This window comes from Canis lupus, chromosome 5, assembly GCF_048164855.1.
Source record: "Canis lupus baileyi chromosome 5, mCanLup2.hap1, whole genome shotgun sequence".
NCBI classification, from domain to species: Eukaryota; Metazoa; Chordata; class Mammalia; order Carnivora; family Canidae; genus Canis; species Canis lupus.
This window is the reverse complement of record NC_132842.1, coordinates 9,732,339-9,759,657: the sequence shown is the minus strand read 5'-3', so window position 1 is coordinate 9,759,657 and position 27,319 is coordinate 9,732,339. Positions and strand designations below refer to the sequence as shown.

Sequence of the window (27,319 nt, the reverse complement as noted above, 5' to 3'; positions counted from 1 at the left end):
CCCGGGTCTTCAGGATCAGGCCCTGGGCTGAAGGCGGCATGAAACTGCTAAGCCACCTGGGCTGCCCTCATATATGCTTTAGAATCAGTTTCTTAGTATCCATAAATAATTTCCTGGAATTTTGATTGAAATTGTATTGAATCTTGGGATGCCTGAGTGGCTTAGTTGGTTGAATGGTCAACTCTTTAATTTCGACTTTGGTCATGATCTCAGTGTCCCTGGATCAAGCCATGCACTAGGCTCCGCACTCAGCAGGGAGTCTGCTTCAGGGTTCTCTCTCTTACTCTGCCCTTCCTCCCACTTGTGCATTCTTTCTCAAATAAATAATTTTAAAAATTGTATTGAATCTGCAGATCAAGTTGGGAGGAACTGACATCTTGACAATATTAAGTTTTGCTATGAAGTTGGGATATCTCTTCATTTATTTAGTTCTTTGATTTTTGTTCATAGAACTTCTGTTCTTTTTCTCATATAGACCTTATACATATTCTGTTAGATTTAAACTTTAAGTACTTAATTTTTGGAAGTGGTATTGTAAATGGTACTGTGTTTTTAATTTAAAATTCCACTTGTTCATTGTTAGTATATGTGAAAGCAATTTTTTCTTTTCTTCTTTTTAAGGCAGAGGGGAATAGGGAGGGAGAGGGAAATAAAGTTTTTTTTTTTTTTTAAGATATTATTTATTCATGAGAAACACACAGAGGCAGAGACATAGGCAGAAGGAGAAGCAGGCTCTTCGAGGGGAGCCTGATGCAGGACTTGATCCAGGGACCCTGGGATCACTCTTTGAGCAGAAGACAGACACTCAACCACTGAGCCACTCAGGCATCCCAAGAAAGGGATTTTTTTTTTCTTTTTTAAAGATTTTATTTATTTATGAGAGACACAGAGAGAGAGAGAGACGCAGGCAGAGGGAGAAGCAGGCTCCATGCAGGGAGCCTGACATGGGACTCCATCCTGGGTCTCTAGGATCATGCCCTGGGCCGAAGGCGGTGCTAAACCACTGAGCCCCCCAAGGCTGCCCCAAGAAAGGGATTCTTTTTTTTTTTTTTTTTAATTTTTATTTATTTATGATAGTCACACACACAGAGAGAGAGGCAGAGACATAGGCAGAGGGAGAAGCAGGCTCCATGCACCGGGAGCCCGATGTGGGATTCAATCCCGGGTCTCCAGGATCGCGCCCTGGGCCAAAAGCAGGCGCCAAACCGCTGTGCCACCCAGGGATCCCAAGAAAGGGATTCTTAAGCAGGCTCCATGACCAGAGTGACATGGGGCTTGATCTCCGAACCCTGAGATCATGAACTGAGCTGAAGTCAAGAGATGGACACTTAACTGACTGAACCACTGAGATGCCTCAATTTTTCTTTTTTATGATAATATTTTATTCTTCAGTTTTTACATAATCACTTATTATTTCCAAGAGGTCTTTGGTCAGTAATTTTGGATTTTCTTTGTAGACAATTATGTCCTCTCTGAAAAAATAAACTTTTATTTCTTCCCTCCTAATCAGTGTATATTTTATTTTAATTTCTTGTCTTTTTATATAAACTAGGGCTTTCGGTATGATGTTGAAATGCAGTGGTAAGAGAGGAGTTTCTCACCGTTAATAAGCATGATGTTAACTCTTTTAAGTTTTTTGTACATGTTCATTACCAAGTTGAGGAAGTTCCTTTTATTCCTAGTTTGCTGAGAGTTTTTATTTTGAGTGGATATTATACTTTTTCAAATGCTTTTTCTTTTTTTTTTAAAAAAAGGACTTAATTAATTAATTTAGAGAGTGAGTGTGCAAGTGGGAGGAAGGGCAGAAGGAGAAGGAGAGAGAATCCCAAGGAGACTGCATGCTGAGTGCAGAACCACCCAATGTAGAACTCAGTCTTAGGACCCTGAAATCATGACCTAAGCTGAAAGCAAGAGTTGGACACTGAACCAAATGAGTTACGCAGGTGCCCCAAATGCTTTCTTTTGCAACTATTCATATGACATACATTTTTTCTTCTTTACCTTGTGGATGTGATCGATTACATTAATTGGTTTTTGAATGTTGATCTAGACTTGCATTTCTGGGATAAATCCTACTTGGTTTTGGTATATAATTCTTCTTATAAATTGTTGGATATGATTTTCTAATAATCTATAGATGTTTTCATCTATTTCTTGAGAGATGTTCTGCTGTTTTCTTTCCTATAATCTCTTTGTCTGTTTTGGTATTAGAGTAATATTGGCCTCCTGGCATGAATTAGGAAGTATTTCCTCAGCTTATATTCTCTGAACAAGATTGTAGAAAATTGGTATGATTTCTTCCTTAAATGTGTGGTAGAATTTACCAGTGAGCCCATCTGGGCCTGGTGTTTTCTGTTTGGGGGGATTATTAATGATTGATTCAATTTTTTTAAAAGATTGTATTTTTAAGTAATCTCTACACCCAGTGTGGGGCTTGAACTCCCAACCCAGAGAGCAAGAGTCACATGTTCTACTGACTGAGTCAGCCAGGTTCCCCTCAATTTTTTTATTTTTTATTTTTTTCCCTTGATTTTTTAAAATAGTTTTGTTTATTTATTTATTTATTAGAGAGAGAGAGAATATGCACTAGTGCACACCAGGTGGAGCAGAGGGAGAGAGAAACTCATGCAGACTCTGCATTGAGCGCAGGGCCTGACATGGGGCTCAATCCCATGACCCTGAGATCACGATCTGAGCTGAACCCGATATTCAGATGCTCAACGAACTGCCAGCCAGGTGCGCCTTCCCACATTAACTATCCGTAGATTTTTGAAAGTGGTAACTGGTATGTAGGTAATCAGTGTATAGAACTTGTTTGGTGAATCTTCATCCTCATTACCATTTTCTGGACAACTGCACACAAATTCAGTATGGAACATTCCTTATTCCTTTGGCTCAGATGGGTTTGTTGATCCTGATGTCAGTGGGCACATGTGGAGTTCACATCCCCTTCATGGCAAATTTCAGAATCACTTTGAGTGCATGAGGGATACATTTCTTGAAACTCACTTTCGGATGTGCTTATGAATGTTGATGGTGTGTTTTCTGGTCACTACCTTGTTGCTGAAAGAATGGCCCTTCGTCTTGCCACCCTCTTTTGCAGGGGCCATTCTGCTGAGCCTTGGTTGGAAAGGGAAGAGTACAAGGTATTGTGGGAGAGGGAAAGCAGCAAAGCAAGTACAGCTTCCAGGGTGCCTAGCGTTGGGTGGAAGGGGAGAAGTGAGGCTCCCTCTAAGGGTTTTAATTGAGGGTTTTTTTTTATGATTCTGTTTTCTCTCATTTCTTAACATATCAATTATACTTTTTTCCATAGTTGCCCTACTGTGTGCAGTACATATTTATAGCTAATCCAAGTTCACTTTCAAATATTATCCCACATTACAAGTACCATACAATGACAAAATATTCCTAATTCTTCCCTCCCATCTTTTCTGTCAGTGTGGTTGTTCATTTCATTACAGAAGCATACAGGGCAACCCGGGTGGCTCAGCGGTTTAGCACCGCTTGTGGCCCAGGACCTGATCCTAGGGACCTGGGATGGAGTCCCACATCTCATTAATAAATAAACTAAAAAAAAAAAACCATCATTACAGAAGCATACATAAAAGTATATATGGATAAGACTAGATAATAATCAAATATATTGTTGCTATCATTATTTTGAACATTGTTAGATTAAGGAAGTAAAAGAAAAAAATCAGAGTTTTTATTTTACCTTTATTGATTCATTCTCTGATACTTAGTGTAAATCCATGTTTCTGACCTCTGTCATTTCCATCTCTCTGAGGAACTTCTTTTCACATTTCTTGCAAGGTAGGCCTACTGGCATCAAATTCCCTCAATTTTTATTTATCTGAGAAAGTGTTTGTTTTTTACTTTTGAAGGGTAATTTTACAGTGTGTACAGAATGCTAGTTCTTTTTTATCCTCTCAAAACTTTAAATATTTCACATCACTTTTTTCTTGCTTGCATTATTTCTTAGGCGAAGTCAGATATAATTCTTATCTTTGCTACTTCATGGGCAAGGCTTTTTTCCTTCTAGCCTCTGTCAGGATTTTTTTCTTATATTTTTCATTTTGTATTGTTTAACTATGATCTGCCTAGGTATATCTGGGTTGGGTTTTTTGTTTTGTTTTGTTTTGTTTAGGTTTTTGACATTTGTCTTATTTAGTATTCTCAGAGCTTCTTGCATCTTCTCTATCTGTGGTATGGTTTCTGACACTAATTTGGGAAATTCAGTTATTCTTGATACTAATGTTGCATCTCTTTCCCCATCCCGTTCTTACCCCTCCCCCCACCCTTCCCTTCATCTCTTCTCTGCTAAGGTTTTTATATGCTGGACCAGAGTCCTTAAAGTGTTAACATAGACATTTAATACTTCAAACTTTGCTCTAAGTTCCACTTCTGAATTTTGATACGTTGTATTTTCATTTTTATTTAATTGAACAAATACCTTGTAGTTTCCTTTTGATTTCTCTGATCTATGGGTTACTTAGAAATGTATTATTTACTTTTGAAACATTTGGGGACTTTTCATATATCTTCAAGTTACTGATTTCTAATTTAATATCTTTGTGTTATATAGTTTCTTTTAAGTTTTTTTGAGATTAAAAAAGACACAGAACAAAGATTATCTTGTTTAATTTTCTGTGTGCTTCTGAAAATAATGTGTGTTCACTCTGCTCCTATTATATGGAGTTATTCTGTAAATGTCATTAGGTCAAGCTGATTTATACTGTTGAAGGTCTTTATATGCTTATTTTTATCTTATGCCATTTTCCATATTGTATAACAATATGTATGCAGTTTACATACTTGCAATTCCACCTTTTTGGGTTTTGTGCTATTTTTATCATAATTAAATTTTTACATATTTTTTAAACCTCACAGTTGTTACTAATTTGGTCTAAGTCATCAATTATCTTATAAAGAGATTAATTATAAAAGTCCTTTATATTTACCCATGTAATTACTGTTTCTAGTGTTTCAAATTACTTTCTCTAGATCTACATTTCCTTTGTTGTTTTCCTTCTGCTAAAAGACAACCTTTAGCATTTATAGTAGCATTGATTTGCTGGTGGTTAGTACTTTTAGCTCTTTTATCTGAACAGCAATTACAGTTGACCTTTGAGGAATGTAGGAGTTAGGACCACTGCACAGTAGAAAAATCTGCATATAACTTTTGACTCCCCAACAACTTAACTTCTGTTGACTGAGAAGTTTTACTGATAACATAAACAGTGAATTAACACATATTCTGCGTGTTATGTATATTTTTTTTATATTCTGTGTTCTTACAATACAATAAGCTGGAAAAATGGTATTAAGACAGTCGAAAAGAAAATACACTTACAGTGCTGTTCTATATTTATTGAAAAAAAGCCATGTATAAATGGAGCCATACAGTTAAGACTGGTATTGTTTACAGGTCAACTATATTTTGCCTTTGCTTTATAAGATATTTTAGCTCGGTATAGAATTCTAGATTAATGGTTTGTTTTTCTATGTCTTCTTGTTTTCCAACATGGATTGTTTCCATGAGAAATCTTTCATTTTTATTTTTGTTTCTTAGCACATAAGGCATCCTTTTTTTTTTTTTTTTAACCTCCCTGGCTGCTATCAGTATATCATTTTTTCTTTATTACTGGTTTTTAATGATAAGCAGTTGATTGTGATGTATAGTCATGGATTTTTCTTCATGTTTCTTATGCTTGAGGTTAGTTGATTGGTAGGTTTATAGTTTTCATCAAATTTTGTAATTTTAAAATTTCTTATATATCTTTTCTGTCCTTCGGAAAATAACATGTAAATTAAGCTGCTGAACATTGTCCCACAGCTAACTGATCCACCTCAAACTCCCTTTTAAAGACTTCATTCCTTCTGTGCTTCAGTTTTGAGAGTTGACTGAGTAAAAAATGTGTGGCTTTTATGAGACACTTGAATATTACATAATTAAAAACATATTTTAGCCAGCATTATTATATTTCATCATGCTGGTGGAAGACACTGTTAGTTATTTCTCTTCCCTCTGCCTCTTCTGAATGTGGATTACAGAGCTTTGTAGAATAAGGCAGGCATGCTTTTGAAAACATCTCTTTCTTTGGTTAGCCTATCATAGAGCCATTGTTAAATTCTGAGTCTGATTTTTTTTTAATCGAATGTAGTTTTTTCTCCAGTGAATGTTATTCAGTAGGTATATTGGCATCTTATCTGAGACTAATAACTGTAGCTAGTCCCAAAACAAAAATCATACATAAATATTTATTTTAAGAGATTCATTAAGTTGCCTATAAATAAATATAAGCCAAAATATATATACATTTCCTTAGAGATTCTCAATATGGTGGAATATGCAGTTTTATCTCCAGTGGAAAAGGGTGAAAAAAGACTGTATTCAGTCAAATACCAAATGAAGTAACTAGTTTGTATTTTTTGGGCTAATTTACATGGAAAATGTGTATTTTTAAGCACTAGAATTGCTGTCAGAGCAGTGAGATGTTCATACTATGAGAGTTATTTAGGTTGTTAAACTGAAGAAAGAGCAGATCTGTGGCATTAGGTTACTCATTGTGTCTCAGCTTTTCTACCTCTTGATTTTTTTTTTTTAAAGAATTTATTTATTCATGAAAGACACACAGAGAGAGGCAGAGAACACAGGCAGAGGGAGAAGCAGGCTCCATTCAGGGAGCCCAACATGGGACTCGATTCTGGGTCTCCAGGATCACACCCTAGGTCGAAGGTGGCGCTAAACCGCTGAGCCACCCAGGCTGCCCTGGAACAGATACTCTTAAATTAACTTAGAGGTGGAGTAAAGGTTGGAGGTCTCTCTTTTAGTAAAACTTATAGACATTTTTCCCTTGTTAGGTGTAATATTTTAAGAGAACTGTTAGAATCTTCAGCTAGAGTTTTATTTTTTTTTTCTTAATAAGAAATCTCTTATAGGGGATCCCTGGGTGGCGCAGCGGTTTAGCGCCTGCCTTTGGCCCAGGGTGCGATCCTGGAGACCCGGGATCGAATCCCACATCAGGCTCCCAGTGCATGGAGTCTGCTTCTCCCTCTGCCTATGTCTCTGCCTCTCTCTCTCTCTCTCTCTCTCTGTGGCTATCATAAATAAATAAAAAATTAAAAAAAAAAGAAATCTCTTATATCTTTTGCTGCTTAGAAGATGTCTAAGTTTTTTTAAAAAGAAAATGCTATGGTCTTATTTAATATGACTTTTGTCACTGAAATTTGCTTAACTGTCATTCATTGCTTTCCTATAATACTTTTTCTTCCATATGTCATATTTTTATTGGATTTATGAACATATTTATACTTAAGGGTAATAAGCAAGGACATTCTATTAAGTGAATGGGAAAATTGACCAACTGTAATTTAGATTGGTATGTGGAAATGGATAGTATATTTCTGTTTGGTTTTCCACCTAGTTTTTTCTTCTTTGCTTATTTGATAAGTGGACAAAGTACCTGAATGAAGAACTTCACTGTGTTCTTCTTAAATGACTTTCTTTCTCCCTCCCTCCCTCCTTCCCTCCCTCCCTCCCTCCCTCCCTTTCTTTCTTTCTTTCTTTCTTTCTTTCTTTCTTTCTTTCTTTCTTTCTTTCTTCTTTAAGATTTATTTATCTTAGAGAGCGTGTGTGTGGGTGTGTGTGCGCACGCACGTGCATGCATGCACATGGGAGAAACAGGGAAAGGGAGAGAGAATCTCCAGCAAGTTCCCAGCTGAGCATGGAGCCCAACACAGGGCTTGATCTCAAGACACTGAGATCATGACCCAAGGTGAAACCAAGAGTTGGGTGTTTAACTAACTGTGCCCCCAGGCACCCCAGATGACTTTCAGACTTCTCGAGTCTTGTGAGTGAGATGGAGAATCTCAGGATCAACTCGAGTTCTTCGAAAAAAATATTTGAAAAGTGAAGTGGTGTGGTTTCCAAAGTGACCCTGGCCAGCATGGTAAAGGTTCATGTTTCTGAAGTAATCTACAAAGTTTAATCAACTTAAATATGATTGGTTTTCTCCTAAAACTTACTTTGAGAACTTTGTTTCCTTTTGTGGATTCTGACTTATTAAAGTAGTAATTTGTTTTTTATGAAATAATGTCTTTTGTATTTGATGGTTAAAATTGGTTCAGCAGTGAAATAATGGATAGAGTATTGGGAAAGATTGTATGGCGGGGGGGCAAGTAGCAGAAAAATAATAATAACTAATACTTGGTTTTCAAAACATTTGGAGTCTTTCATTCCTCATTTTGAACATTGATTTTTCTAAAAATTCCAGCCATTTTGAAACCTGATTTTACTGTTTCTTTCTCATTTTTCTTTTTTTTTTTTCCTTTCTCATTTTTCACATTTATCTGATGGTTTGTGGTGGTTTTGTGTGGGAATTGTCAGTTTTATTTGTTATTACATGAGAGATTTTAGATAGATGTATCAGAAAAATATTCATGTATTTATTCAACAGAAATTTAAGTCTGTTTGTCTTTCAGGAATTTAGTGAACTAAAACAGTGGCAACAAAAATCCCACACCCAATGGACCTTATTATAAATCTTTTATTTTGAAACGTTGGATTTTTTTTTTTTAAGATTTTATTTATTTGAGAGAGAGAGTGTACATGCAGAGGAAGTGGCAGAGGGAGGGGGAGAAGCAGGCTGCCCACTGAGCAGGGAGCCAGATACAGGGCTCGATTCCAGGACCCTGAAACCATGACCTGAGCTAAAGGTAGACGCTTAACCGACTGAACCACCCAGGCACCCTAAAGCATGTTGATTAATGTACATCTCTTAGAACACATTTTCACAGTTATTTAATTTATCATTATTTGCATATACCTCCTCTTAAAATGATTATTAAAAATTGGAAACTAATTAAGCATCTTTATATTGCATTTTCCCCTAACATATCTAGATCAGGAGAATGAGAATCCGTTTTAGGGCATAATTATACTTCTAATTTTTAAAAATCTTAACTGTAAAGCATAACTTTTTTCCAAGTATTAACTTGGAAGAAATGATTTCTGTTTTAAAGGGTTTAATCTTGCTGTTTTGTAAAGGCAGCATTCACCTTAATTTTTAAAATTCTTGCTCTCTGACCTGTGCTTACAATCTCATGGATATAGTCCTCTAATGAATTTGTAGCATCTTACTTCTCCCTCATTGTTGCCTTTGTGCTGAACATTAAAGCTGATTTTAATTTCATGACTAGGATGTAGTTTTTTTCTTGGTGAAATTGATGTTGCTTGAGAAATAAGTTCCTTCAACACTACTTACTGTGTGTTGCTGAGTAACTATGACTAATAAGCACTTTTACTAATTGCTGCAATTTAAAAGCCTTTGCAGTAGACTCAAATAATTGGTTTTACATGATTTTCTTAGGTGGGCTCACTTTTGTAACTGAAACATTCATATGTTTATCTTACAAGTCTAGTAATTACTTATTAATATGCTTCCCCCCCATAGCCAAAATCTAATCAATTCTTTTTCAACTTCCTTTCTCAATGAAAATGTTAGACTTATACGAGCACTAGCAGCAACTCTATATCTGGATCATTGAAGCGCTTGGAAGATACTGCAGCTCGATTTACAAATGCAAACTTCCAAGAAGTCTCTGCGCACACAACTAGTGGAAAAGATGTTTCAGAGGCTAGAGGGTCAGAGGGCAAAGGGAAGAAGTCTTCAGCTCACAGCTCAGGTCAAAGGGGAAGAAAGCCTGGTGGAAGAAACCCAGGAACCACTGTGTCAGCAGCTAGTCCTTTCCAGCAAGGTATTAATTATGATGTTTTAGTTAAAATAATTGTTCTTGCAATGATGAATAGCAGTTAAGTTTTGTAAAAAGAATTTATTTCTTATTCATAACTAATGGATCATTGGAGATTATTTTATGATTAGTTGCTGTAGTAAGATTACCTGAAGATTAGTGTTCCTTGTTAAAATGTTTCTGGGACCTTTTATGTTATGACATGTGCCTCCAAAGCTGAACTGTAATTTTAATGTTTAAATAGATGTGGAATAAAGTTTAAGTTTGGGGAGAAAAAACAATAAAAGCTGTAGTTTCCTTTCTGCTTTATAGAACAGTCTTTCTTTTTAATAAATTATTTACCTTTCCTAATTAAACACTAAAACAGTTAATGCATATATTCTTAGTAAGTAAACAAGTAGTAGGTAATTTGTAGGGAATATAAATAGTTCTCAGTAAATAATAGTTGTTGATTATTAATACATGTATTATAAAGCTTGAAGTTTAAAGTAGGATTGTGATAAACTTACATATCTTTTGTAAGGCTACTCATGATGACCATTTAATTTTGAATTTCAGTTTAACAACAAATTGTTTTTCACTATAAGTATTTTCCAAATAAATGCATGGGACATATTTATACTGAAAAAGTAATCTATTGTTTAACTAAAATTTAAAGTTACATTAACTGGGTATGCTGATTTTATATGGCAACCCTATTTTATGGAGAATAGAATAACTCAGCGAATTTATAATCTATTAGCCCTGTGTTCTAGGTTTTTACTTTGTCTTTTTAACTTGAACACGAATATTTTGAGAAATGTAAATGTTAAAGACTCTTGGATATAAATATATTAGTAAAGTATACAATAAATGCCTCCTTCCCCATTTTTTTTGCCCCCTAGGAATAAATGAGGGGGATAACTTTTTTTTTTTCCTTTAAGCTTTTGCTGATAATAAAAATTTGAATATGTAGAGAGATTTTGTCGTTTGCTAATCTCTTACTAAAAAGTTTATTTGTGTATTTTAAACTAGGTTATTTTGGGCTTCAAGATTTTTAAGTCCTAGACTTTCTTATTTTTATAAAAAAAATTACAAAGAATTAGGCAAGTAATAAGAAATAAAATGCCAACCAAATTCGCTGTTTTATTTTAATAAATCTACCCTTATATTTGTTATTTTTATGCCACTGTGGAAAATTAATAGTAAAACCGTAATTATTTTTAATATAACTTTATTTGCATTTTGAATATTAGCAGAATTCAGTCATCTCTTTCTATAATCAAGATCTTATTTTCCACTGTTAAAATTGCATTTTTCAATTTTTAATCTTTGAAGTACTAATCTATTTAGAAAAGAAATCCCTCATTTTTTGACATTCACAACATTGAATTGTCTTTTCCTGCCTCTGTTGAGACATGGTATAGAATGTGTTATGTTTTCATATCTGAGATAATACTCTAAAAAAGTTTTAAAAGTTGAAATTTAAAGGTAGGATGTTTAAGATGCTTGATTTTATTTTTTTCATTGCAGGCAGTATGTGAATTTTAGAAAATATATGTTTAAAGTATTGCATATACTAAATGTTTGAAAGTATTTGCTACACTGTAGAGAGCTTTTAACACCAGCTGTAAAAACAAAAATGTGTGGAAAAAAGACAGATGGTGACAGATTAGAAAGGATAATAAAGAACTTCTTTATAGTTGCTAATTAAGTGGCAAATTACAGTTATCCTTAAATGATTGATGTAACGTAAATGGGTTCTTAATATGTATGTTTTTCTGTATAGACGTAACTTGAAAATGCTCATATAGGTACAAATAATTTTGTAAATGAATAAAATGGATATTCTCTTCAAAGAGTTAAATTTTAGATCTATTAATATTCTTGCATAATTAGCCATTTCAGAAAAGCTTAAAATTTAAAATTCAAAACCTTGAGACTTTAGTTAAAAAAAAAAATCTTTCTTGTGTGTGAGGAAAAACTACTGTTGTAAATATTTAGGTGGATTTATGTGTGGTTACTTTTGAATGTGCTCTGCAGTAAAATTTAACCCTTAGCTTGGAATTTCCCTTCCATTCCGATGAAACACTTTATTTTGAGCTTTGGTTTTTAAATATATTAGTTAAAATATGATACAGTTTGAGTTTTATGAAGCATAATAGATGTGTGGTCAAAACTGAGTCTAAACACTTGTCACTTCATTTGGCGAGCATGAAGAGACGGTTTGGTGAATTGGGATGGTGGACCAATCTATTGTTGTTTCGTCCCAGCCATCTTATTTTTCTACCAAGTAGATAACAACCTTTAAATCTCATAATGACATAGTGGGCTACTAATGTTCTTTAAAGGTGAGGAGACAATAAGCAGTTGTGAATGAGATCATGAAGTGCCTCTCCTATGATTTTACTTTCATAAAAGCAATAGAAGAATGTTAGTGGCTGGTTTCTTTATGCAGCTCCATAGGAGAATGTTAGGTATATAGATTAGGTTCCATGTAAACATTATTATTTTATTAAATCCATATTTTGGTAGGATAGATTTAACTGAGTAAGTCATATTCATTAACATTATCTTGAAGTTAAAACTCGGAACTTAAAACCTAAGCAACATCTTTTGGTTCTGGGTGTGTGTTGGGAACATTTAAATCAAATCTTCAGTAATTGAAAAAGAGGAAGTTCTCCCAGCTATTTAGAATACAGTAGTAATCTTGTTAAACTCTCTTGAGACTTTGCTGTTCCTCAGTCCTTCCTCAAGCATACACAGGTATTTTGGGGAACATTGAGGAATGTTGTCATAGTAAAGGTAGGTTAAATAAAGCACATCTGACCTCTTGGTCATTGTAGAACTAATAGCTGACAGCTCAAGAGTTAATATGCAGTTTAATAGCTGTGAAATGACAAATATTTTTTAAAGATAATTTTATAGATCAACTTGATTTCAATAATAACCTTTTAAAAATTCTGTTACATAGTGATGTCCTAAGTTTTATAGTTAGTTTTTTTTTCTCCATCTCTTTTTGATGATTGTATCATTTCTACTGCTCGTGGGAACTTTTGCATCCAATTCTTTTCTTTTCCTACCCCCCCCTCCCTTTTTTTTATTTTACTACAGGCAGTTTTTCAGGAACTCCAGGCAGTGTAAAATCATCTTCGGGAAGTTCAGTACAGTCTCCCCAGGATTTCTTGAGCTTTACAGACTCAGAGCTGCGTAATGACAGTTATACTCACTCCCAACAGTCATCATCAACCAAAGATGTACATAAAGGAGAGTCTGGAAGCCAGGAAGGGGGGGTAAATAGTTTTAGTTCCATAATGGGTCTCCCTTCGACCTCAGCTGTTATTTCACAGCCTAAAAGCTTTGAAAATTCACCTGGAGATTTGGGTAATTCCAGCCTTCCAACAGCAGGATATAAGCGGGCTCAAACTTCTGGCATAGAAGAAGAAACTGTAAAGGAAAAGAAAAGAAAAGGAAATAAACAAAGTAAGCATGGGCCTGGTAGACCTAAAGGAAACAAAAATCAAGAGAATGTTTCTCATCTCTCAGTTTCTTCTGCTTCACCAACATCATCTGTAGCATCAGCTGCAGGAAGTGTAACAAGCTCTAGTCTTCAGAAATCTCCTACATTGCTCAGGAATGGAAGTTTACAAAGTCTTAGTGTTGGCTCATCTCCAGTTGGTTCAGGTAGGGATTTGCCCATTTTTTCTTACTTATTCTCACCACCACCACCACCCTTCCTTTACCCTAAAAGGGAAATTCATTTTAAACTATTGTTATGTTGATAATGTTGAGTTGCTAAATGACATTTCCTTGTCTCAATGGAAGAAATGTGTTAAGATCTCAGAAAGATGATTCGGTATTTGGACAAGATGTTTGGCACTAATCTGATCATTTAACTAAATATAGGCTAAGTGGTTTATTGGTCATTCATTTCTTATGAAATACCTGGAATTAATTTTCCATTTTTATTTTTGATTTGTCCATACAGGATTTTAAACCCAACTCAGAAATCACAATTGAGGCGTGAGTTTTGCATAGCTTTGCACTTTGTTTTTGATTGGTGCTTGTTTTTTGAGCTTTCATTCTCTAAAGTTTAATTAGTCAACGTTTTCTTAATACTTCCTCACACAAATTCTACTTGAATTACTTCATCTGGAATAGTTTTCAATCAGTGATAAAATGATTTAAATATATGGACTTAATAGTCATATTTTATTTCAGAAGATACCTGAATGATTTATATTCATTTCATTTTCAAGTATGTTTAACAGTTTTTTACCATTATCTTTATTATAGTAGGGATGAATTTATATATGTTGTTATTCACATCATTGGGATGCTTCTTTAACCCATACTTTATATTATGAATATTGTCAATTCTTAAACTTTTGAAGTTGCATGTTTTTAGACAAAAACTACAGTTTAGATATTGGCTGAATGTCAACATTTGTCCTTTAAATTGATCTTGAATTTGAGATAAATGATTTTAAATAAGTGTTGTAAACTTCACCCATTTTGATTTTAGATTTCCTGATTGTAGAAATGATGAGATTTTGGCTAAAATAAACTATTACAGATTTTATCAGTTCTGCTAGTTTGTGGAGAGGATAGGTAGGAAATGATACGGAAATAAAATAAACACAACTTAAATGAAGAATGTTCATGTGTATTTTATAAATACAGACTTTTGGGTGTTTTTATAGTTATGCAGACATTAATTTCAGGAGGTAATCATAAATATTATTCCAAGGGAGAAAAGAGCATATGTAAAGGTCAGATGTGAAAATTATTAACCATAGCTATCATTTATGCCAGGGTCTGTTAATGCTTTATATTTATTATCCTGTTTAATCCCCACACCAGTTTTATGAAGTAAGGGCTATTTATTCCCCCTTTTTACAGCTGATAAAACTTGAGCCTTAGGTAAAATAAGCTGCCTAAGATCACAGCCAGGGATTTCTTTCTCTTTTTTTTTTTTTCTAGCTAGCTTCAGTGCCATGTTGGACCTGTTGATAAGTTGTTTATTTGCTTGTTTTTGAGAAATGGGTGGAAACTGTGACAAGATTCTTTTATTAAAAGTGTTAAGGGATGAGTTTAGACTAGACCATGATTTCTCAGTCTTGGCACTATTGACATTTTGGTTGGGATGTTGTGCAATCCTGTCCTGTGCATTGTAGGACATTTATCAAGATTTCCAGCCTCTACTCACTAGATGCCAGAAGCACCCAAAATTCCATTTCACTCCACAATGGTGGTGACAAAAACTGTTGGGGGTGACAAAAACTGTGTGCAAAATCACAACCATTGTTTTAGAGGGAGAGTAATACAAACTGTAATGAGAAATGAATCCACTTAAAAAAATGTAAAACACATTGTACACTTGGATATACATTTTATATATATTCATCTGTTTTCTTTTAGGCCAGAAGGATTTAGCAACTAGCCCTAGCCACTAGTCACAAAAACTAAATTTAGACAAATTTACTCAGAAAAAAATGAGTTCATACTCATTTTTAGCAAGAGACACAGTAATCAGATAACTTACTGAGAAAATGAAGCCTGAATTTGCTTTTGTGAAGAGTTTCTCACTGATTTCCTACACATAGAAGCATAGTCTGAAAATAACTGAATTTCAGAAATTCTGTTTGGTTGCTATTTGAAATACACATCCTCAAATTAATGAAATTAAAATTTTGATTTACATCTGTGAAAAGATTTTTCCTGCCTGTTACAGATTTAGGGAGATTTTAAGCATGGGAAATAGTGTTCTTTTCACAATTATTACTTTCAGAGGGCAGTTTTTGTGGTACATCTATGGAAGAAAAGCATGAATTTGTATCCCTTGTACCTCCTCATTAGCTAAATCAATCAATCAATTAATTAATTTTTAAATATTTTATTCACCCATTCATGAGAGACAGAGAGAGAGAGAGAGAGAGAGAGAGGCAGAGACACAGGCTCCATGCAGACACACAGCCCGGTGCAGGACTCCACCCTGGGACTCCAGTATAACGCCCTGAGCGGAAGGCAGGTGCTAAACTGCTGATCCACCCAGGGATCAGCTAAAGAAATTTAGAGAAAAACTCATAATAATATTATTTTGTGGAAGTAAATGACTTCAATTTAGACTTCCTAGGCTTTTTTCCCCTTAAAAGTAGGTTTAAAAATAACTGAAAATCTTATATTTTGTTAAAGCCATAATTATGCATAAGATTAGTTACTTAAAAAACTATTTGAGATAATACATTCTTTAATTTTATACATCTTAATAAAAGTTTTATGACTAGATCAGAGCGCACCCTTATTGATAAACTTAGTACTAAAAAATCTATACTTAGAAGAAACTGGCTAAATGCCATGGGTTTTTAGGAATTATGCCTTCTTACTCATTAGTTAGGAATTGCTAACTGCTGTTGAAACATAGTAAGTACTACAACTGTCTTAAGCACTTGAAAAGCATTGGATATTTATTACTCATTGTACAGATGAAGAAACAGAGATAGAATTCTCACTGCTCTAAGTGGTGGAACAATGCATTTTCTTTGATTCCAGAGACCTTCAATTATAAAATTCAAGGGGTGTTTGCTGATGAAGGTCTACAACCACAATGTATGTCAGTCATTCTTTAAGCAATGGGATCAGTGAGAAAATGTGAACCAATAATTTCACTTGCAGCAGTAGTATCTCCTATTAGTATGAAAATGCTGTTTTCTTTCAACTGATTTTAGTCATAAAACCAGGAAACTTTCTTCCCACATAAATAAGTAGGATGAAGAAATGTATGCTAGGTACTGCCATCAAGAATTGTCTTTGCATGATGCCCTTTTCCAAAGATTGTTTGCTTTCATGACAGGTTGGTTAATTTAGTAAGATGAAGGTGACCTTTGTAAGCACTTGTTGGCTATGATGTTAGACTACAACTAATGTACTATACTATATAATTCTAGCTTCATGGGGCTAGGGGCTGTGTGTGTGTGTCATGTTCATCATTGTCTCCTCACTGCCAGCACAGTGCTTTGTATATAATAAATGCCAAACATCTTTCTTCTAAAACAAATGAATATTTTAGTAATCACTGAGAGCATATCATGTAGTTCATAATATCCTGTGTGATTTTTATATTTCCAAATGTTTACAGCCAGATTGCAAGTGAAATTATTTGTGAAACTTTTTGTGTAGTATTACAGAGCAGTTAAAGATGTGTTAATTAAGTTGGAAAAGATCATGGAGAAGTTGGAATTTGAATTATACTTTGGAGTAGGCAGAAAAAGGCCAACAATATTATCAAAAAAGAAAGTAAGGTTATAGTTGAGGGATAAAACTAGTAGGGAAATCTGATATACAGGATAATTGAAGATAATGTTGATTAAGTAGTGCAATGGGTTTATAGAAAGTTGAATGTCAGGCTGAAGAAATCAGACTTACAGGCAACTTGTCTTTGAATAAGCATCCTGTACTTGATTCTGGCAACTTAGTATTAAAAGAATTTCATCAATGGAAAAAAACATGTTACTTCCATCAGCTTGCAGTAATGGTAATATCTTATATTTGAGAGCTCCTAACAGTTTCTAAAGAACTCTTAATGACTATCTTACTTGTTCCTATAAACAACCTTGTGAAATAGGCAGGACAATTACTATTACTGTTGTTGTAATTTCTCCAGTTTTACCACAACTAGGATATACAGTACAAGTAAAATCAGGTCCTTATGATGTGATTGCCTTAAAATTGTTAGAAGCATCAACTTACAGTAATCAAAATTCTGTCATGACATATTCAAATTATAATAGCATGTATGTAGAAGATACCCTAGGAATCTCAGATCCTGTCACAATAGAAACCCAGAAAAATCTATAAACCCTTGTCTGATCAAGGGTTTGGATTTTAAGATTTTTACTGTAATAGGTTGAAGTACATCCCGGTAAGTGATATACTGTTACAGTGACTTGTACAAAATGGGAAATCAGTGTGTTGTTTTAAGTGGCTACTAAAAATTATAAATTTCGGTGTATAAATTATGTTAAGCTTTTTTTTTTTTTTAAAGATTTTTTAATTTATTCATGAGACATAGAGAGAGGAGAGAGGCAGAGACACAGGCAGAGGGAGAAGCAGGTTCCATGCAGGGAGCTCGATGTGGGACTCAATCCCGGGTCTCCAGGATCACACCTTGGGCCAAAGGCGGCACTAAACCACTGAGCCCCCGGGCTGCCTCATGTTAAGCTTTTAATTGAATTCTTTCCTATGTATTCTTTTGAGATCTTAAACAAGTAGGACTTCTGAAACATTGAGAATTAGTACAGCATTTGGAAGAGTTGACATACTGTATTTGTCCTTTTCCTTTTTCCTATTTATCTCAACCCCACATTATAAGAATTTATGATTTACTAAAGTGAAAGTTGATGAAGATTTTTTTTCTTCATAAAAATCAATATCTTGTTATTTTCTCTGAGAAAAATCTGGTATTCCTTAAATGATAGTTAGCATTTACTTATTTTCTTTGAGTGTAATATGTCCTTTTGAAGTTTCTCTGTTTTTAAAAATCTTATTAGCCTCTAATTCTTTAATATAATGCTAATATACTTGAAATCTGTTTCAGTGATGGAATTCTTTAGTGGTGATAAATGCTATAAAAGGAGATTCTGGGGAGGTAGTTATTTGATTCTGACCCTAAGTATTTAGTTATAAGTCTTAAAGATTTCATGGTGATGAATTATTAATATAAACAGGTCACTTCAAGAGAAGTTTGTTCTGGCTTCTACTGAAATAGAAAGGTTAATGAAGTTTAACTTGAGCTCATGTGACTATGAACAGGTTCTTATAAAATGTATCTTTATTTATGTCATATCTGCTTAGGTTAATAAAATGAAATTGAGACATCTTTCCTTGGTAAAATATTTTAATTAGGAATTGACTGATTCTGTAAAGAAATCAGGGAATCATAAAGATATAAGGATTAATCTAATAAGCTCACAAGAGTAACTAATACAGTATTGTCAACCAAGGATAGATACAGTTATTCACCATACTCTAAACCCAACTTACTCAGGTTCGTGATTTTATATAAATATTATATAAATATTGGGTCATAAATGAAATATCCTATCATATAGGATATTGGGTGCTGCTAAGACCAGAATATATCTTGCAATTTGCTTCCTCGGAAGATCCTCTGATTTTTGTTGTTTTTGATGATTTAAAAATTTGCTGGACCTATACCATAGATGTCTTTCTACAAAAGTACCAGATAAAAAGGCAGAATAGCCATATTCCAATATTTTCCCTATTGAGAAAATCCTCCTGTTACTATGAGTGTCCTTTGATTATTTTTTGTCACCATTCCAAACAGTTACCGTTTCTCTGTAATGTACCATGTCAGTCTCTTCAGTAGCCCTCACTCCCTTTTTAAAATATCACTTGAATTTGTTCATAACCATTAAGGGTGGCAGATTCTCCCACCACGTCTCAGTTTTGAATGCCATCTGGAAAGGACTTATATTAAACTGGTTTCAAGGTTTGATTCTTCAACAGTATCTAATGTAATGTTTTTTAAAAAATAATTAAAATGATTAAAAGTGAGTGCTGGCTTGCTCTGCCTTGCTTTTGTCTTTCTTACTTCAAGTCATATGGAGTGAGCCCGTGATCGGACTCAACTTCTGAGATATGCATATGAGGTAGATGTGTGAGTTATGGTTGCCTCGAAGACTCTGTTGTGCACATGGTTTCCTAAAGTCATGTTTTTGGTTAAGTAGTATCCAGAGTATTTCCAAATATTCTTCTTTCAAGAAAAATTGGACCAACAGCATTAGCCACAAAGGAATGCCTGTTCTTTCCAGGATTTGCTGGCCAGGTCCTCTGATTCACAGACTAGTTCTGATTTTATTGGTTATCTTTTCCTTTGTAATGTCATATAGAGATTTATTTTTCATTTTCTCAGCAGCTTTTGCTTTTAGCAGTGTTTTATTTCTTCATGTCATCCTCTGTTTGTTTTCCTCATTTGGGTGGAGCAAAAGAGTAAGAGTAAAGGCTTATTCATTCATTATCTTCATCAAAAATGAAAGGTACAAGAAAGTAAGCAGAGTGTAGCTTAACAAGTTTTATACTGTTATATAAGTCATAGATCTCTGCTCAGATATAAACTAAATAAGTTTTATACTTGAACAGTAATTTAATTGACCAGAATTCAGATATTTTTGATAAATTGTTCTCATCTAATGAAATAAATACATTAGTTTATCATGTTGCTAACTATGCTCCCTCTTACTACGAATCCATTTTTCATTAGACACTTGTCTCGCATATTTATTTGTTAAGCCCTTATGTCTTTTCCTTACTCTTTGAACACACACACACACACACACACACACACACACACACACACACACACTCCCATTTAAAGATTTGTGAGAATTCCATCCTGTTTGATCCCTCTACCCATCACATCCTAGGTACTAGTTTGTAATTCTATGCCTACCATTCTGTTTGCCCTTCTCAGCCAGTCTTTTAAGTGAATGTTTCCCTATTTTTCTGGCCTGTTTCTTTTTCTATCCTTGAGTCACTGGCAACTTCTTTGCTGATTTCCTTTCTCCTCCCTCCCAACAGAAATTTCCATGCAGTATCGGCATGATGGAGCTTGCCCAACAACTAGTAAGTTGTCGAACTGGGTTGGTAACCCAGGCTTTTTGACTTCTACTTCAGTATTTTTTTCTATTATATGATGCCACCCCTGAACCTCTAAATTTCAGTTTTCCAAGATATGATTGGTTTTTAATTGAATAGAATTTTTTTTCTTCTACAGAGATAACTTGCTGCTTGTCCTGTGTTCAGGATCCATATTAGTCAAATTGTGATCAAATTTTAATTATTTTTGGCTTTTTAATACGGTGTTCCATTATAGAATTGTGACTTCTGTTTCCTGTTGAAGTAATATTTTCAGAATTTGGTTGCTACTAATCTTACTGGAATGTAATTTTTCAATATTTGTATGTTGGCATTAGCTTTCTTGTTTCGATCTCTATATATGTTGAGACTATTATGCTGAAGTCTAGGAAATGAGAATGTTTGATCGGGTTAGATAATAAAATGAAGTTTTCCTTTATAATAAATATTACTGAGTGTAGAATTTGTTGAGGTAGGGTTACCTATACATAATTGCATCCTATTAATACTTTTACCAAGAAAGACATTACATAGACTATTAAATGTATTTTTAAGAGTAATTTTACATATATATTTATTACTAAGAAAGTTTGTCACCACTATGACAATACATCTGACATTTTACTTATATTTATTAGGTGATAGATTGGCAAATGAAATACAATATTTAGAAATTTATACCATGTAAAAACTGAGCCAAGCTTGAAGTTTTAATGATCCAAACAATGATACATAATCGACTTACTGAGATTTTATTATACTGTTTCAGTCTATGTGTGTGTATTTCTTTTGTGTGTTTGAGAATGATCTTAACCTGAAGTCCTTTTTTCCTTACTTAAAAGCTTTCTCAGAGTTGCTGAATGCAATACACAATGGTAAGTTTTATTAGAATCTCTCTGGTGGTTCATTTATCACAAAGGTTGCCTTTTATAGAGAACCCCGATTGAAAGCTTGCATGTTCTGTTGATAAGATGAAATCCAGCTCTGCAGTGAGTCAGTTGTTCAGCCCCTTAGTGAAAACTTTTTGTGGATTGCCTGCAGGAGGATAATAGGTCACTGTAGTTCATCAGTTTAGCTTTAATTGTCCTTTGTAAGGCAAAATGATAATAGTGTTGTTCTAACTTTATGAAAGTCTTTTTTTTCTATTTTTGTAAAAAGTTTTGTAGTTCTCTTGAGCTCTCTTTGGCAGTGCGTGCAGTTAGTAATTGGTACCTACATCAGGAATTAGCTGTTTCTTCCACAACTTCATATATGCATTTTGTTTTGGGGATTAAAAAAAATTAATGTGTTAAAAAATTAATGTGTTGAATAGTTTTATTATTTTGTTCTTATGTGTTGAATAATTTTATTATTTTGTCCCTATATTTTATATACTGAATAAATGGAAGATAGCTTTTTAAATAATGTGTAATTTGGAACTGGGTTTTTCCAGGGGAGTTGCATCTTCTGCAGAGTTGGGTTCTAAAATCAGGATATGAGACAAAAATGCTAGCTTTTTTCAGTTTTACAATATAATGAAATTTATTTTTGTAGAAATGTTTGAGTATTTCAGTTTTAAAGAACTTTCTTTAATACTTTAGTTTTCAAAAAAACTTTAAAAATTTAGTGTCTTCTTTTTTGATGGTTTTCTGTTATTAACTGACATAACTTATCTGTTTAGGATGGTTTATGTGATCTCAAAAAGTTCAGAGCTCATTTTTATTAACTTAATGAAATCTGGCATATTATGATAATGTGGTTCAGTGTAGTCGATCTGTGTTGTATTTGTATTACATTGTCGGATGTTTACAAATCTATAGCAGGCATAGACACTTGTGTTGATTTTAAGGGTGGTGGTGGGGTCAAAGTGGGAAACCTATTTTACAAATGATCATTTTATTAATGAGTACATTTATTTTTAATTCTTGCTTCCTGTGTAGCCTGAATTGCAGAGTCTCAGATAATCAGTTTTCCAGATAATGTGGAGCTCTTGAACTTTAGGTATTTAGAGTATTTAGAGGAAAAGGGATTTGAAGCATTCTTGAAAATAAACTAAATATGTTACCATTCTTTGGTAGGGAAATATAAAAACAGAAGAGGTTTTTACATCTTTTTCAGTTTGCATAGTTAAATTTTACTCTTTAATTTTGGAGTATTAGAATTTAGAGACATGCTGAAAGTTTGAACAAAGCATATACTTGGAATAAAAGGAAAGTAGATAGTGGAGGGAGCAATTATAAATGAATTGCTATATAAATCCTGTACCATTATTAGCTGGCAAAGTACTGGATTGTGTCAATTTAATGGGACAGTTGTCATTTTTTCTGTATGGGTAAATTAAATGTCATTGGATTAATACAGTGAACACAGATTTTCTTTAATATTTGTGTTTTACGGGATTGGGAGAAAACACTAGAGTAGTGTACTTGTGTATACAGTAGATACTTGTGTGTTCTTAGTAACATAACCTATAAAAATGAAATAAATAATGGACTTTTTATATTTTATATTATATTTAGAAGTTTGTACCTTTTGATCTCCTTCACCCATTTTGCCTCCTCTCACCTTTTCCCAGGAAGCCACCAGACCAGTCTGTTCTCTATATTCATGAGCTTGGAAGTATTTTTTTTTTTATTTTTTATTTTTTTTATTATTTTTTTTTTAATTTTAGATTCCATGGATGAGATTATATGGTATTTATCTTTTTCTTTTCTGTCTGACATTTCATTTAGCATAATACCCTCAAGGTCCATTCATGTCACAAATGACAAGATTTTGTTCATTTTTATAGCTGAATAATATTCTATTGTATGCATATATAACATATTGTATTTTTTAAAGATTTATTTATTTATTTATTTATTTATTTATTTATTCATGGTATTTTAATTATTCACCCATTGATAGCCATTGAAAGGTTATTTCCGTGTGTTGGCTATAGTCAGTAATGCTGTAATGAACATATGTGCATATTTTCCCAAGTTAGTATTTTCATTTTCTTTAGATAAATACCCAGAAGTGGAATTGCTGGATCATATGGTAGTTCAACTTTTAATTTTTTGAGGAACATCTAGACTTTTCTTTCTTTCTTTTTTTTTTAAGATTTTATTTATTTATTCATTCATTCATGAAAGACACATAGAGAAGCAGAGACACAGGCAGAGGGAGAAGCAGGCTCCATGCAGGAGCCTGATGTGGGACTCGATCTCGGGACTCCAGGGTCACGCCCTAGGCTAAAGGCAGGCGCTAAACCTCTGAGCCACCCAATGATTCCCCACATCTGGACTTTTCCATAGTGACTGTACCATTTTACATTCCCACTAGGACCACACAAAAGTTCCCTTTTCTCCACATCCTGGCCAACACTTAACTGTTTCTTGACTTTTTGATAATAGCTATTCTAACAGATGTGAGGTAATATCTCAGTGTGGTTTTGATGTTGGTCATCTGTATGTCTTCTTTGGAAAAATATCCATTCCGGTCCTCTACGTATTTTTTAATCAGATTGTTTGGAGTTTTTTCTTGCTATTGGGTTATGTGAGCTTTTTAAAATTTTTAAACGACTTTATTTATTTGCAAGAACAGATGAAAGCATTAAAAAAAAAGAAAGAAAGAAAGCATTAGTGAGGCAGGGAGGTGCAGAAGGAGAAGCAGATTACCCCTGAGCAGGGAGCCTGATTCAAGGTTCAATCCCAAGACTTCAGTCATGACCTGAGTGGAAAGAAGACACTTAACCAACTGAGCCACCTAGGAGCCTCAAGTTATATGAGGTTTTAAAATGTATTTTGGATATTAATGTCTTATCAGATACATAATTGGTAAATATTTCCTCCCACTCAGTGCATTGCCTTTTTATTTGGTGATGGTTTACATTTTTTTATTATTTACTTATTTACTATTTTCTTATGTAATACCTATTAGTTTGGTATACTTGTATTTTTTGTTTGGGTTGTTTTATTTTTGTTTGGGGTTTTTTTGTTTGTTTTGGTCTTGGTTTGGTTTGGTTTGGTTTGGTTTTGGTTAATTCCAAAATATCGTGACTGATGTCAGGGAGCTTACTGCCTATGTTTTCTTCTAGTTTTATGGTCTACATTTTTCAAGTCTTCAATTTTGAGTTAATTTTTATGTACAGTGTAAGGCAGTGGTCCAGTTTCATTCTTTTGTATGTAGTTGTTCAGTTTTCCTAACACCATTTATTGAAAAGACTGTCCTGTGTATATTCTTGGCTCTTGTAAACAAATTGACCCTATATGCATGTTTTTTTAATTTACCCATACAGAAAAAATGACAACTGTCCCATTAAATTGACACAATCCAGTACTTTGCCAGCTAATAATGGTACAGGATTTATATAGCAATTCATTTATAATTGCTCCCTCCACTATCTACTTTCCTTTTATTCCAAGTATATGCTAGAAATTCGGTAAGGAAGCATCAGCCTTAAACAACATAATAGACTGGATGGACTTGAACAGATAATTTATAGAACATTCCATTAAAAAAAAAAAAGTATACATTCTTCTCAAGTGAACATGAAACATCCAAGATAGATCATATGTTAGGCCATTAAACAAATCTTAATAAATTTAAGAAGATTAAAATTATATCACATCTTTTCTGACCACAATGATATGAAACTAGAAGTTAATTATAGGAAGAAAACTGGAAAATTCATAATTATGTCAATATTGAACAGCATTGGTACTGAATAGTTAATGGGTCAAAGAAAAAATCAAAAGAGAAATAAAGATAGCTTGAGATAAAAATGAATATGTAATACACCAAGATTTATTGGATGCAGGAAAAACGGTTTTAAGAGGAAAGTTCATAGCAGTTCATGCCTACCTCAGGAAACAAGAAAAATCTCAATGTAACTTTACTCCTCAAGAAACTAGAAAAAAAAAAAAAAAAGAAAAAACGAAGTCCAGAGTTGGTAGAAGGAGGGGAATAACAAAAGATTAGAACAATTAATTAGAAGACTTTGTTATTCTAAGTGAAGAGTGGTCAGTATAGATCAATGAAACTAAGACCTGCTTCTTTGAAAAGATAAACAAAAATTGACAAACCTTTAGACTCACCAAGAGAAGAGGACTCAAGGAAGAAATGGAAGAGGAAATTATAACTGATAATGTATAAATACAGAGGATCATAAGAGAGTACTGTGAACAAATACATATTCTAACAAAACAGACAACCTGAAGAAATGGGTGAATCCTAGAAACATACGTGAATCATGATGAAATGAAAAATCTGAACAGACTGATAACTGTAATGAAATTGAATGAAATTGAATCAGTAATCAGAAACCTCCCAACAAACAGAAGTTCCAGGGGCAGGTGGCTTCACAGGTAAATTCTACCAGACATTCAAAGTAGAGTTAATATCAGTCCTTCTCAAACTCTTCCAAAAATCAGAAGTGGGAAAACTCTTCCAAACACATTTTACTAGTTCAGCATTACCCTGATGCCAGAACCAGATGAGGACACCACAAAAAGGAAATTATAGTGGGGTATCCTCTTGATGAGCATAGATGCAAGAATCCTCAAGAAAATATTAGCAAAATAAATTCAGTAATATTAAAAGTGTCATGTATCCTTGATCAAATGGGATTTATTCCAGGGATACAAGGATGGTTCAATATCTGCAAGTCAGTCAATGTGAGATATACCACAATTGCAAAATGAAGGATAAAAATTACATGATTATCTCAGTAGATAAAAATTACTTAAAAAGTTCAGTTTTATGATAAAAACTTTCAACTAAATGGCTGTAGAGGGGAACATACCTCAATATTATAAAGGCCGTATGTAGCAAGTCCACAACTAATATTATACTTGACAGTGAAAAGCCAAAGGATTTTTCTCTAAGATCAAGAACAAAACAACACTTACCACTTTTATTCAACATAGTGTTAGAAGTCCTAGCCAAAGCAATTAAGCAAGAAAAATAAATAAAAGGCATCCACATTAGGAAATAGTAAACTCATTACTTGCAGATGGCATATTATATATAGAAAACCCTGAAGACTTCATCATAAAAGTGTTAGCATTAGCTAACAAATTCAGTAGTGTTGCAGGATGCAAAATCAATACACCAGAAGGTATCACTTAAATCATTTCCAAAGTTAGCATTTATTAAATAATTTTGGCTCTAGTGCCTTTCTTAGTTAACTTTTCATAAACTGCTTGTGACTAGTTCTGGCTGCCAATTCCTTGCAGAGAAATTGTCGACCGCTCTGTTTTGAAGCTTTTTGTATTAAACTAAAACAATTCTCTTTTTTATGAAATAAAATATTTCAGAATTACAGAAAATACAGTCCAAAACAACCATCATGAACTTATTACTGATTTAACACCTAGTAATATTTTGCCATATTTTTGTAGCTCCTTTTCCAATTTATGAAATATCGGATACATTTTAAGCAATTCATATATGCACTGTAGCACACAATAATAAAATAATACCAAGGAACCTAATACCAATTTAAAAAATAGAACATTTTTAATGTTGTTGCATCTAGTGCATGGTCTTCACCATTGTATTCCCCAAAGTTTAACTACTACCTGAATTTTACATCCTTTGCTTTGTTCTGAATGTGTGTCTAAAAGTACACCCTTTATCCTATTTTCATTCTTCTCTTTTCCAGAGTAAATGGTATTCTTCTACTTATCCAGTATCTCTACCCCCCAAAATATTTAATGAGATAAAATTCACAAAACATTGAGGTTACCCTTTTAAACTATTTAAAAGTATATCATTTAGACATTTTTAGTATATTTACAACGTTCCTGTCACCACTATTTCCAGAACATTTTCATCAAGCCATCATCCCGAGCTCCCCTCCCTGCTAAATCACCCAAGAACCACTAATCTACCTCAGGTCTTTATGGATTTGCCTATTTTGGATGTTTCATATATAGAGAATCATACAATATGTGGTCTTTTATGTTGG

General features: G+C 33.7%; 1 protein-coding gene across 23 annotated transcripts in view; it reads left to right on the top strand.

Moving 5' to 3' along the window:
- MLLT10 (MLLT10 histone lysine methyltransferase DOT1L cofactor) overlaps positions 1-27,319 on the top strand; it is a 250,792-nt gene that overhangs the window by 170,915 nt on the left and 52,558 nt on the right. For 14 of the 23 annotated variants that reach the window (XR_012030838.1, XM_072825420.1, XM_072825415.1 and 11 more), the window contains 4 exons: positions 9,507-9,759; positions 12,847-13,416; positions 20,332-20,376; positions 21,231-21,263. Coding sequence is in view for 22 of the 23 variants with exons in the window: in XM_072825420.1 (XP_072681521.1) it covers positions 9,507-9,759; positions 12,847-13,416; positions 20,332-20,376; positions 21,231-21,263 (901 nt within the window). In the remaining variant the exon portion in view is untranslated. The remainder of the gene's footprint in view (positions 1-9,506; positions 9,760-12,846; positions 13,417-20,331; positions 20,377-21,230; positions 21,264-27,319) is intronic. The other 9 variants (XM_072825416.1, XM_072825419.1, XM_072825436.1 and 6 more) reach the window with 5 other exon arrangements.